Source organism: Phyllostomus hastatus, unplaced genomic scaffold (genome assembly GCF_019186645.2).
Source record: "Phyllostomus hastatus isolate PE091 unplaced genomic scaffold, TTU_PhHast_1.1 phas_scaffold_182, whole genome shotgun sequence".
Taxonomy (NCBI): Eukaryota; Metazoa; Chordata; class Mammalia; order Chiroptera; family Phyllostomidae; genus Phyllostomus; species Phyllostomus hastatus.
The window spans coordinates 25754111-25767619 of record NW_025334013.1 but is presented as its reverse complement, the minus strand read 5'-3'; the positions used below and the strand labels follow the sequence as shown (position 1 = coordinate 25767619).

The following is a 13509-nucleotide window of genomic DNA, read 5'->3' as shown; positions in this document are numbered from 1 at the left end:
CAATCACTCTGGCCGGGTGCCAATTCAAATCCAGGGTCTAGCTTAGCTCTGACCCTGTGTTCTGGGGGTGGGGCATGAGAATGTCAGGCTGAGGGACCAGAACACTGAAAGGGCACACTACTCCTGGGGCCCTAGTGTTTGGGAGTGGAATTCCTCATGATGCCTCTGGGAAATGGGTCAAGTGTGACTGATTCCAGTTTTCAGATATGACCACCAAGCAGATAAATCAATAGATTTTTTACTACCTGGGAAAAGTGGTACACTAGTTTAAAAGTTTAGGAGGTGAAAGTGTGTGACTACTAGAACTTCTCCTTATGTAACTGGGGAGGTAGAAGTGGGGTGTGTGAATCAAATAAAACTGGCCATGAATTAGTAATTCTTGGATCCAGGTAAAGAGGGTTCGTGATGCTATTCTCACCCCTTTAGTATCTGTTTGAAATGTTCTGAAGAATGCAGAGGATTTGGAATTAGGTCAACATGAGTCACAGCAATAACTGCAAAGGGCATTTGCACAAGTCGTGTTCCAGGGGGCGCCCTGCAACACAGTCAGCAATGCTGACTCCCGCTTCACTCTTCACTGGCTGTATGACCTCAGGCAAGTTCCTTAACTTTTCTGTAAAACAGGGAGAATAGCAACTACCTCCCAGGGACTGTGAGGATTAAATGATATATCTAAAATGCCTAGCACACGTCTGGGACTCCATACACAGTAGCTTTTCCAGCTATTATTCATGAGGTGATCCCAGCTGGCATCAGCTCTCAGGAGCTCCTGGACTGAGTTCAGAGTTCAACTCCTAAAGCCACCATCTGGATCCTTTAATTCCTAACTCCCACCAGCTGTTCTCTCTTCCTTTCCTTTCCTTCCTTTCTACTGAGGCCAAAGAAAGGAGAGCAAGGATACGAATAAGCCAACAGGGACATGCCCTCTCCCTTCAGGTTGTCCTGGTAAATTCCTATTTGTTTTCCAAGTTCCAATCAAGTGCTATCATTGCTCTAAGCTAGGAGTGGAGGTAAGAGTAGGGGAAAGCTCTTCCCCATAGAGCTTCCTCATAACTCTCTTTGCACTGGCAGTGTACTCAGCTCAAACAGCACTCTAGCTGCCTTCACAGGCAAGAGCTGGGTTTCAGAGCCCATGCTGAGCCTAGCACAAAACAGTCCTAGAAATATTAGTTAAATGAGCAAGTACACAATCAATAAATGAGCAAAGGGATGAATCACCGTATTCATCAATTAGTAAACAAATGTATGAGTAAATGGATGACATTAATGATAATAGCTAACATGAACCAAAGACTGACTGCATAGTAGAAAGTGAGCCAAGCACCTCACTTCCACTATCTAATTTAATCCACTCTTGGTCCCCCACTTTATGAGAAAGCACAGCTCAGCAAGATTAGTAACTTCCCAGGGTCACTCAACTGGCAAATGATGGAACTGGGACTCCCAATGACTCCCTAAGCCATTCCCTTTAGTGAATGAATGGAAGAATAAGCAAACGAGGAAATGAATAAAGGAGGAAGGAAGGTCATGGCCAGAGGGACACCCCACCTAACGCTCCGGAAAGAATCCTCCCCATGACCACAAGTCAAAAGCCTGGTTCCTTCTGGGGTAGGGGTGAGGCCCAGTTGAGGACAGAAACTTTGGTCCATAATCCCATAATCACTCTTCAAATTACAGGGGCTCCCAGATCTTCCCTGCATCAGCATCCTAAATCTGGAGTGGTGGGGGATGGGAGGTAGATTCCAACTAAGAGCACCAGCTCTGCCCCTTTTATGAGAGCCAAGATAGCCAGGAAGCTGGCCGGTTCCACCTGACAGGTGGCAACCGGCAGACCCAGGGCCAAATCACAGCAGATCCTAGATGCAGCAACTGGCCAGCACTTTGTATGATGATGGGTTATTAATACTCACACTCAGATATGCTCACAGACCTTTCCCCAGGGAAAAGACTGCTGAAATGAAAGAAAACTGCAGCCCTAGATCCTGTTGCATTGTCAGCTCCTCTGGTGGCATCTAATCTCAAATCCCATGGGACAGAAATGACAGCCTTCCACAGTTCCAGAATTAACCAGTCCTTCCTCCGCATTCCTAACCTCAGTCCTTGGCTGCTCCAAAACAGAATGATATGAGTCAGACTGCCATTTCAAACCTTTCTCGGCATCACCTGGGAAGTCACTAGAAAAACATGACGGGACACCTACAGACAACATAAAGATGGCACTTTGCAATGTGCAACCACCTTCCCTCACCAGCTGGGGTCCCACAGGGACTCAGGCTCAGAGAAAAGACAGCTTGGCTGTCTTTTTTGCTGCCTGCACAGAAAGAAGTCTGCCCACGTGGTCATTTTCCATCCCTCCAGCTACTGTGACCCAGATTTACTTTCAAAGAGCTGGAGCTGAGCGGGAGCTGGGCTGGTGGTGTGTAGCTACAATTCATTCTGCCCCACTTTCAGGAAACTTTCTCCTGCTCATCTCTCTGCTAGTGAAACCAAGCTCCAGGATGGGGCCAGGGACTCTGAGGATACTGCCAGGAAGCAGAGAAGCTGGGAAGGAGAGATCCGCCTTAAGTGCAAATAGCTTCAGGGTAAGGAAGGTTGTCTGCTCAGCAGTAAGGGTTCCCAATGTAATAGTTTTTAGACCCCCATTTCCCACCGTTGTATTCCCTTCTTCCCGCCATGGCTTGGCCAGAAAAAAGCCACTTCCCTCTGACAAAGCCCTAGAGTGAAATGAAAGGGATGGAACTGAGAGGCTGGAGCCCCTTCCTTGCTTGCCTGGGAAACTGCTTCCTTCCTGGAGTCTCCATCACCTTTTCTGGGTGCCCAGGGAAGTTACAAGGAATGACCCTGCCAAGTGCAGTAAGAGGCATGTTAACCTGTGCTTGCTGAGTACATTCTGATTCTCATTCAATGACCATTCAAAGTAGATGTCATCATCTCCCTTTCACAAATAAGGAAACTGAGGCTTTAAAAAGTGAAGTCATTTGCCCAAGTTTTCTGACTCAAAATCCAGTTGTCTCCATAGTACCTGGCACATAGCTGGAACTAAATCCAATTTTTGTAAAGATTTTATTTATTTATTTTTAGAGAGGGAAGGGAGGGAGAAAGAGAGAGAGAGAAACATCAATGTGCGGTTGCTGGGGGCTGTGGCCTGCAACCCAGGCATGTGCCCTGTGTGGGAATTGAACCTGTGACACTTTGGTTCGCAGCCCAAGCTCAATCCACTGAGCTACGCCAGCCAGGTAAATCCAATTTTTAAGAAAATCAAATGAATGAATGAATGAGCAGTGAGGCTACTTCTCAGAGCTTCCAGCCTGGAGGAGACCTGCATGGGCACGGAGGAGCAGGCTCTGTCTTCCCACCAGGCATACGTGCTCAGGGTTATCTGCCCCCAGGCAGGCTGTTGAGTGACTGTAGCTGCTGACCTCAGGCTCTGGAAGCAGGAGCAAATACCAGCTCCCAAGCTGCATTTCATAGCCCTCACTGAGCCTCCAGACTCTAGAGCCTGTGCTCACAGAGTGAGATCCTGGGGCAATACCAGGGAGGGTAAGGTGGGAACTCCTGAATACAGTGAGGTCCAGATCTGATGGGGGAAGCGTACCTGGAAACAATGAACTTTCATATAAGAACAAATGAAACAAGGGTTGGGTAGAGATACAATTGCCATCTGACTGGAGAGCTCAGGGAAGGCTTCCTGGGGAGGCCACATTGGAGTTGACGCTGGGGGATCATGATCTCTCCAGCACCTGCTGAGAAGCGCCCAAGAATAAATCCTACAGATGCTTTCTACTGGTTAACTAGGAGGCCACTCCTTAGCCCTCAGTCACTGTGTCCCCTTCTTTCACAATACACACAGGAATGCAATTATTTTTTCCCTCTGTCCCCTCAACTAGACTGAGTTCCATGAAGAAGGAACCACATCTTTCAGCCATCTTTGAATATCAGTGCCAAGAACAGGGAGGCCCCTGAATATGTGATGCTGGTTGAACGAATACCTGATTGACAGGTGGGTGGTGAATCCCTCCTGCACCCAGCCTAGCCCCTAGCCCAGACATGATCCCCAAACTGTACTGCTCTCTGCAAGCAACATGTCATAATAAATATACAAATCTATAATGACAAGTACGAATGGCTCCCCCGAGAATTATGTGGTATACAACCGTGTGACACTGTCCTGCACCTTGTTCTTCCCCCACTCCTCACAGGTCCCAAGGGATATAGACTTCTTTCTCCCCTTTTCTACCCTGTGAGACTGAGTTCCTTGCCAGAGTAACTTCCCCAGCTCCCCAGTTCCCCAGTTCCTTGTTACTCCCCACGAACGAGTTGTTTGCTACTGACAGATAGCCAGACAGGGAAGAGCCAAAGTCCCCTAGGCCCTTGTCTCTGACTTTTTCTGTAAGTCAGGATCTTGAGACTTCATCCAGAAGTGAACAGAAGGTCTCTCAAGTACGACTGGAAGCCAAGTCAATTAATTAATTAATTAATTAATTTTATTTATTTTTAGGGAGAGAGAAAGGTAGAGAGATCAATTTGTTGTTCCACTTTTTAATGCATTCATTGGTTGATTTCTGTGTGAGAGGACTGAACCTGCAACCTTGGTTTATCGGGACAATGTCCTAATCGACTGAGCTATTCAGCCAGGGCCAAAGTCAACTAGTTATATTGTCACCTGCATATAATTCAGGCTGGCCTAGTTGCCAGGTATTGCCTAAGGAAATGAAAATAGCACTACACCTGGAGTTCAGAGATCTGGGTCTACCAGTCTATGTGACTACCGGCAGTTCCTTAAACCCTCTAGGCCTCAGATCCTAACACATGTCCTAACTAATACAGAGTTATTATGAAATTGCTATGTAAACCATAACACTGATTGACTGAAACAAGGCACTCACATTAATGACTATTGTTCTGTTTCACTGTGGCTGGGATGAGGGAGTTGAAAATAGGGCTGGCAAAGAAGAAAGAGAGGCCCTGGCTGGTGTGGCTCAGTGGATTGAGTGCCAGCCTGTGACCAAAGGGTTGCTGGTTCGATTCCCAGTCAGGATACATGCCTCAGTTGCAGGCCAGGTTCCCCAGTGCAGGGCACACAAGAGGCAACCACATACTGATGTTTCTCTCCCTTTCTTTCTCCCCCTCTTTCTCCCTCCCCTCCCCTCTGTCTAAAAATAAGTAAGTAAAATCTTTTTTAAAAAGAGGAAGAAGAGCCCTGGCTGGTGTAGCTCAGTGGATTGAGCGTGGGCTGTGAACCAAAGTGTCACAGGTTCAATTCCGAGTCAGGGTACATGCCTGGGTTGCAGGCCACAGCCCCCAGTAACCGCACATTGATGTTTCTCTCTCTCTCTCTCTCTCTCTCTCTCTCTCTCTCTCTCTCTCTCTCTCTCTCTCTCTCTTTCTCCCTCCCTTCCCTCTATAAAAATAAATAAATAAAATCTTTTAAAAAAAGAAGAAGAGAAAGAGAAAGAGAATGGAGGGAAAAGATGAGGGTGGGAAGAATCAACTTACAGCATGCATGGAGTCCCTCAAACCTACGTGTTTATGTACACTGAGATCAGCAGCTTTCTCAGTCCTGACATGCCTTTCCACTCTGACATGTGTGATCAGCAGGGGTTCCCCATCAGGCATCTCAATCACATGAGAAGCCCTGAGGTCAGTTCAGGACACCAGTGGGGTCAGGGATGGGGAGGTCTCTGTTTGGTGAGACTGATTCAGACACCCCCACTTGTCTTCCTCACCCAGAACCATGAAGAGGAGAAAGCTGCACAGGCCAGAGCCGACTCCTAGTGTAAGACTGACATCCTTCCCTCTCGGAATGAAAGTTCTAGCTTCAAAGAGCCTCAGAGCGCCTAGGGTCTCCCAGACGTGCCTCTCCTGCTCTTCAAAGGCGAGATTCCCTGAGGAGTAAGGCTGCTTGTTTAATTACGAGAACCCCTACAATGTTCTAAGATCATAGGAAGATTGCAGCCAGGCCCTGAAGTAGCAGTCCCACCTCCTCTGCTGCCTCTCTTCTCTCCTGCTAAGGAAACACGCCCAGATGCATCGCACAAGCTATTTTTAACCATGGCAGCTTCCCATTTTCAGCCTCTCCGGCCCAGCCCCCTCCTCAAGACAGTCCCTGGAAACGTCAGGATGTAAAGAAGATCAGCACGGATGTCAGAACACAGCACGGCGCCTCCCGCCCCTTTGCTCAGTTGACCTGGCAGCATCCTTAGGGGCTTTGCCTGGGCATTAAACCCCCTTGAGTCCACTCCACTTCTGTTTTACACTCAGAATGTTAAACAGCAGGCAAAAAGACAGGAAGAGGAGATCATCACAAAGGAATCTGTAAGTATGCATGTTGGTGGTGGAGTGGGCTAGAGGGTACAAGAAAGGGAGAAGGAGGCTTCCACTCTGACACCTTCTGGAGAATGAGGGGTTTGTGAGTCCAGACGCCCCTCAGTCATGGTCATGGCCCTTTAAGGCTCGGGACTAGTAAAGGCCTTCCTGCACCCTATCAACAGCTCTGAAAACGCTATTCACTGGCTGATGCCACAGGCTCAAAGGCCTTGAGAAGGAATGAAGAGTCTTTCCTCCGAGGGCCCCCTACTGCCCATCAAACTCTCCAGCCTGTCTTCCAGGTCTCCCGCCTTGCAGCTCACCCCCTCTAAAATCCCTCCCTGACTACTGGAGCCCACGGAATGTCTAACTTGCCATTACAGCCCACTGCCTACTCCTGGATCACAATCTGTCACATACTCTCCCCTAAACACTCCTTGCATTCATTCAGTCATTCAGTACTGGTTGATCTCCAACATGCGCAAGGCCCTGTGCAAGCAGCTGGGGTAAAACAGGACACAGTCCGGAAGGAGTGGCAGGCACCCCGTGGGATAACTGCTGTACTGTTTGAGGGAACACAGAGGAGAAAAAAGTGTGAATACGAGAGCGGAGGAGGGAGCTCTGGATACCACTGGGGCATTAGGAACAGAGGAGGTGACACTTAAAGGAGGAGGGGCGTTCCCAGCACCTAGCAGGGAAGTGAGAACACAGAAGTCTAACCGGCAAGATGCACATGTAGGGGGTCAAGGCCCAGTTCAATGTGGCAGGGTGCTTGGGGGAACAAGGTGAAGCTGGAGAGGCAAACAAGGCCTGATGTTAATGGGTCTTTACACTATCGCCTTTGTTTCACAGGCAATCGTAAGCCAAAGAAGGTTTATAAGCAGCTGAGTAACAGGATCGGGTTTGCATTTTAAAATAATACACTGTGTTAGTCATGTGGAGGAAGGAGGGCAAGCCTGGAAGAATCATTAGATGATGGGTGGCATGTCCAGGCAAGGGATGGTAAAGCAGAGGGAGACAGGGGCATTATGTGAGAGACACAAAAGCAGGACAGGTCTTAGTGATGGATTGAAAGTGAGTCATGTCGCTGAATCAGCTGCAGGCACTGCTTTGTCTGTCCTTCCGTCTGCACACTGGCACCAATGCCTGCTGAGATGCTGGGCGCAACCCACAGAAGCAGCTCTGGAAGCAGCAGAGACAGCACTTCATGAAGTTCTTCACTGAGCCAAAAAACATGCTAAGAGCTTTACATACATTATCTCTTCTAATCCTCAAGGCAGCCCTGCACAGGAAGCATTAAGATGGGAAAAGTGAGGCTCAGCCAGGGTAAGAGCCTTGCCCAGTCACTCAGCTGGTCAGGGGCAGGGCTGCCATCTAGCACTTGCTTCTGTGACTCCCAAACCTGTGCTCATAACCACTGTACCACCCTGCTCTGCTGCTTGGGAAAAGAGATGCCCACCACAGGAGGAGGCCACCCCAGACCTTGCACTGTGAAAAGGGTAAGTGTGTATACACTTTTAGAAAGCAGTGGGAATGAAATTGCTCTCTCCAAGGACTTTAGTCCAAGGAAATAACTCAACAGAAGTCAAGCGTTATTAATCATAAAGATGTTCACTGCAGCCCTGGCTGGTGTGGCTCAGTGGATTGAGTGCCAGCTGCGAACCGAAAGGTCTCCAGTTCGATTCCCAGTCAGGGCACATGCCTGGTCCCAGTTGGGGGCATGAGAGAAGCAACCAATCAACGTTATCTCTTGCATACCAATGTTCTCTCCCTCTCTTTCTCCCTTTCTCCTTTCTCTAAACATAAATAAATAAAATCTTTTTAAAAAGATGTTCACTGCAGCACTGTCTATTATGGCAAAACAGTGAAAAATGAGTAGGATTTTTTAAATCATGAAATATTACACAGCCTTTAAAAATGGTAACTATGAAGCCTAAGCTGTAATATGGAAAATCTTATTGATAGAAAAGTAAGGGGGAAAGTCAGATCTAGAAAAGTCTGTAAGCCATGAAGGCCAGTGGATGGACCATATAAACTACATGGGGACAAAGGCTGGGAAGAAGTTGCAAAAATGAAAAAGGTTTGCACAGAAGGACTGGTGTGGCAAATTTTCCTCTTTCAAATTTTTCTTTAATGTTACTTGGTCATCTTTTCAATCATAATGGTAACAAATTGGAGTCCAGCTGGCTTGCCAGAGAGCCCTGGGTCGGATCCCTCCACTGCCCGCCCAGCCAGGGCACACCGGCCCATTCTCCCCAGGCGCTCACAGCACCCAGCTCCCTCCGGGCGTCTCTTACCAGCGACTCTGACCACAGCACGCTCCGCAGGGTCCAACACGGAATCCTGGCTTTTCCGCTTTTTCTGCTCATGCAGTGGTAGGTTCCAGGGTAAGGTGTCCCCTGGGGGACAGGGAGACAGGCTCCCTGACCGCTCGCTCCTGTAAGACCGCTCGCTCCGACAAGACCGTTCGCTTCGGCATGACCGCTCACTGAGCGTTTCTTCATCCGAGGAAGACATTGCCCAGGTAAGGGGCTGCAGCAGGAGGGCCTGGGGGCCCCGGGAGAAGTGAGCTGGAGGAGAGAGGAGTGCATTTTTATAGACTGAAGGGGTCACATAAGGAACACTGGGGCTTGGGAGGCAGAGAGGTTCTAGTTTTGGTTCTGCCACTGATTTCGTCTTTCTAAACCTCAGTTTCTTCATCTGGAAAATGGCAATGATGGTAATACATGCCATACTAATTCACAGAGTTTAGGGGAAATCAAATGAGGTAATATGTGTGAAGATTCCTATAAATCTTAAAACACAGTGTGAAAGGTAGCTCCTATTAGGAGTAACCACTATGATTGTTACATGGTACATTTGGAAAATTAAGCTTACAGGTCCCAAGACAGGAAGATGTGGATTAAATTCAACCTCACCATTTACTAGCTGTGTGACCCTGGGGAAGCCATTTAACCTCTTTGAGCCTCAGCTATAAAATGGGGATGATAGCCCCTAACTTGACATGGTTATTTGCAAGGAATAAATGAGATCTTGCAGGGCCCTGGCTGGTGTGGCTCAGTGGACTGAGTGTCAAACTGTGATACAAAGGGTCACCAGTTCAATTCCCAGTTGGGGCACATGCCTGGGTCTCAGGCCAGATCCCCATTAGGGGGCGTGCAAGAGGCAACCACACATTGATGTTTCTCTCCCTTTCTTTCTCCCTCCCTTCCCCTCTCTCTAAAAATAAATAAATAAAATTCGAAACAAAACAAAACAGGTAGAGCACTTAACAGTGCCCAGTGTCCAATAAGTACTCAATAAACAGCATCTATTATTACATTTCTGTTATTACATTTCTGTTCTACTTACATGTCCAGGAATGTTAGAAGTATAAAATAGGGTGACAGATGGGAAGTATTTTCAAAAATCTAAAGCAAGATCTCAATAGCAGGCATGAGCTATAATAGGCAGAAATTCTTCATTCCTCCCATTCTGTCTCTGGCAGATATATTAGAAAAAGTTCTATACTTGAAGCAAGACAGACCTAGGTACAAATTCTGATGTGGCCACTTACAATTGGTTTGATCTGGGACAAGTCACTTCACCTCTCTCAGACTCAGTTTCCTCATCTGCAAAATGGGGTAATAGTTCACCTTAGAGGATATTTTAAAAACACAGTGAAATTGGCAAATGTAAAACTGGCTGGCACCATGCATGGAACACAACAGGCATTAGATAAAATGTCCATTTGCTTATTACCAGGGCTGTAGGAACGAGAGGCACAGCGTGAGGAGTGGGGGAGGTGGCACGGAAGTCAGTGTTCCTGGTCAGTTTAGCTAGTGGAGTGATCTGAGAGGAAACAATCATTCTGGGGCCAGCTGGGCTCCACCAGCCAGACTGGGCAGCCTTCCCTCAACCAGACCAAACTCACTTCCCAGAACCATCTGCTACACATGGCCCACCACCCCAACAGCCTCGTCAGAGCCCAGGTGGTGCATGCCTTTAGCTATCAGCCTCCCTGCAGGCCCCATATTCAGCCCAAGTAACCAGCTCTCACTGTAGCTCTAGGGTCCGTGGAGGGCAGGAGACCAAGGACTTTCCCTTATGGGGAACAGCTTCACACAGAGCTGTATGGAGTCAGGGAAGTGGCCTAAATGACTGGACACCACGGGTCCTCCTGCATTCCGGGAATCTCAGCCTGGCGGTAGCAAGAGGTAGAAACAGCCTCCTGGGTCATTGGCAGAACCCCACCATAGGCACGGAATGCAAACAGATAACAAAAGAAACATCAAACAGTGCAGGAGGCCTCTAGGCAGCCTCGGGCAGGCAGAACAGCCGTGCCAGGGCACCTCCTGTGCCAGCAGCATTTGGGCCCTCTTCCCATGGAACACCAAAAAGGAATCCAGCCACAGAAGGCAGAAAAGAAAGGCCCCCAGGTCCTGGCACATCTTGGCCCTTTATCCTAGCATTTACCCCTCCCCCCAAATACCTTCTGCTGCCACCTCCCACCTCTCATAGCAGGTCAGGTGCTCAAGTGACTGCCCCCACCGCGGGGAAGCAGGACGGGCTTCCATCCCTACCCTCAGCAGTGGCCAGGAAACGCCCCTCCTCTCAGACCACCTGCTTTATCCCATGTCCGCCCATTCCTCCCCAAGATGCCCATTCGACTACAAAGGCCCGCTCATCCCAGGCCTCCTCCCTGAGAAACCGCCCCTCCCTGGCTCTACCCTATCAGTCTCTCGACCCCTACAAACACCTGTTTGACCTTAGGGTTCTCGCCCCACCGCTTCGGTCACTTGAGTCACTCCATCAATCCCGGACTCACAGAAGCGCGCGCCCACGCCTCCAGCCCACTGCGAAAGCCGGACCCCGTGTCCTGGACCTGCACCTCACCTGGAGCTCTCCCGCTGCGGCCCTCCCCCCCCACCCCGCCTCACCCGCTCCTCCTTCTCCACGACGCGAAAAGGGGCGCGCCGCGAGCCAGAGACGACGCGGGTGGGTCCGCGTTCCCGCCGCGCGCGGATGACAAAGAGCGAGGACGCGCCACGCGGACGCGCAACTGGGGACCCAGCGGACGCCGGGGCCAGCGGCCGAAACCTGGGGCCGGGAAGCGACCTTCCCCACCCGGCCCGGCCCACTCCCGCAGGTCTCTCTCCCGGCCAGGGAGGGCTTGGTGTCCCATTTTCCCGGAGAACACGCCTCCCTGTGGCCCTCGGCAGTGCCCGCCAAAGGGAAACCCCAGCTCGATGCGCTCGGCGCTACCCGGCGCCAGCCACCGGAGCTGCAGGTGCGAGGCCCGGACTGTAGCAACGCCCGCTCCTGTCAACGCGCCTTTCCGCTGCCGCCCGCTACCCGGGCTCGGGCGCGGCCGCCCCGCGCAAACAAGCACGCGCCCCGCCACCGCCGCGCACCCCGTGCAATCAGGCAGGAGCCGGCATCCAGCCCCGCGCCCGCGCCTTACCCTGGGAGCCGGAGGAGGGGAAGACAGGCCGGCGACAGAGCAAAGGTGGTGGCCGAGACAGCGGCGGTGGGGCACGCCCGGGGCTGTAGCGCAGTAGAGGGGAGCGCAGCGGAGCCGAGGGGAGCGGCTCCCACAATGGCCGAGCTCAGGCGCCGAGCCCCCCGCCCCCCGCGCCCTAGCGGCAGCGGCTGAAGCGGAGCCGGCGCAGCCGCCCAACCCGCTCCCCCACCCCCGGCGCCGACGCCGCCCCCCGCCCCCCGATGCGCGCTCCCCTCGCCCTGCACCCCACCCGCGGCCGCTTCCGAGCTCCCTGCACGCCCCTGCCAGACTGTTGCCCCGCACCCCCTCAGCACTAATCCCGTGTCCTCTTGTAGTCCCCTAGCCCTATCTCTTGGTCCCTCTCCCCACAACTCCTCCCCTGCGGCCGCCCGTGTCCCCGGGCCAACTCACACCCCCACATTCCCCGCCCTCTGCTCTGGCGCCCACTCCGCGCGGGCCCCGCGGCCGATAGCTGACCCTGGCCTGGCTCACTGGCCCGCCCCCTTGAAGCTCCCCGCCGCCCATCCCGGAGTCGCCCTCCCAGGCTGCAGGGCTGCGCCCAATTTTGCAACAGCCTGTCCCCCTGTCTACCCCTCTCTTGCCCTAAACCCACATTCTGAGCCCTCTCCTGGAGCTCCTGCCCTCGCTCCCAGAGAGCGCCCTGCCTGTCCAAATACCCGCCTGGCTCCAGGAACTGAAGAGACCAGAAGGAGGCCCCATCTTCCCCTCGGGGTAAAAGGCAGAGGGGAATCAGGCCCCAGGAAGGAACTCAGGCTCTCCTTTAGACAGCACCAATATTGGAAAAGCCTTCATCCACTGAGAAAACATTAATTGACCTCCTTATACATGCTCTGCCTAGTAATACAGGAAATAAGAGCCAGAATCGCCTTCCATTCTCTCATAGTACAGACAAGGGAATATGTCCACAGAAGGGAGGACATTTGCCTAAAGACACCCCACTAGTAGCCTGCATAGCAATAGCTACTATTTGGGCCTGCCTCCTGAGGACCTGACAGTGCTTTGCCTGGGTCATACTGTATCTCATCCTCACAACACCATTCATTCATTCATTCCACAAATACTGAATATCTACCACGTGCCAGACTCTGCTCCATGCTAAGGATACAATGATGAGCAGGATGTACTTAGTCCCTACCCATTGACTCCACTGGACCTAGCAGTAAAGACAGAGGTTAGATGTAAATCATAATGCATTCCATGAGACAGTATTATGAGCTTCAGTTTCTGACTGTAGACACTGAGGTTAGATGATTTACTCAGTCATCTAGGAAGGAAGTAGCCAATCCAGGACTGGAATCCATGTCTTCAGACTTAACACCTTGTGTTCTTTTTTTCACTGTGACTGTTTGGGGAAAGGTGGGTTGGACCAACTTACACAGGTCCTTAAACTTCAAAATAAGAAATTTAGTCTAAATTATATGGTTGCACCCTGTCCAGGTACTCAGTTTGTTAGAGCATCATTATGATATGCCAAGGTTGCAGGTTTGATCCCCCGTCAGAGTACATACCAGAAGCAACCAAGGAATGCATAAATAAATAGAACAAATTGATGTTTCTCTCTCTCTGCCCCCCTTCCTTCCTCTCTCTCTAAAAATCAATAAATAAAAATTTAAAAAATAAGTGAATTATATGGTTATGAACAACCAGGAAAACAGAAAAGTCCTGGCTGGTGTAGCTCAGTGGATTGAGCGTGGGCTGCA

The 13509-nt window shown here is 50.7% G+C and overlaps 1 protein-coding gene across 19 annotated transcripts in view; it reads right to left on the bottom strand.

Moving 5' to 3' along the window:
* MACF1 (microtubule actin crosslinking factor 1) overlaps positions 1–8859 on the bottom strand; it is a 325507-nt gene extending 316648 nt beyond the window's left edge. For all 19 annotated transcript variants that reach the window (XM_045859449.1, XM_045859456.1, XM_045859454.1 and 16 more), the window contains exon 1: positions 8604–8859. In XM_045859449.1, the coding sequence (XP_045715405.1) occupies positions 8604–8823 (220 nt within the window). In that variant the 5' untranslated portion in view covers positions 8824–8859. The remainder of the gene's footprint in view (positions 1–8603) is intronic.
* Positions 8860–13509: the final 4650 nt, after the last annotated feature.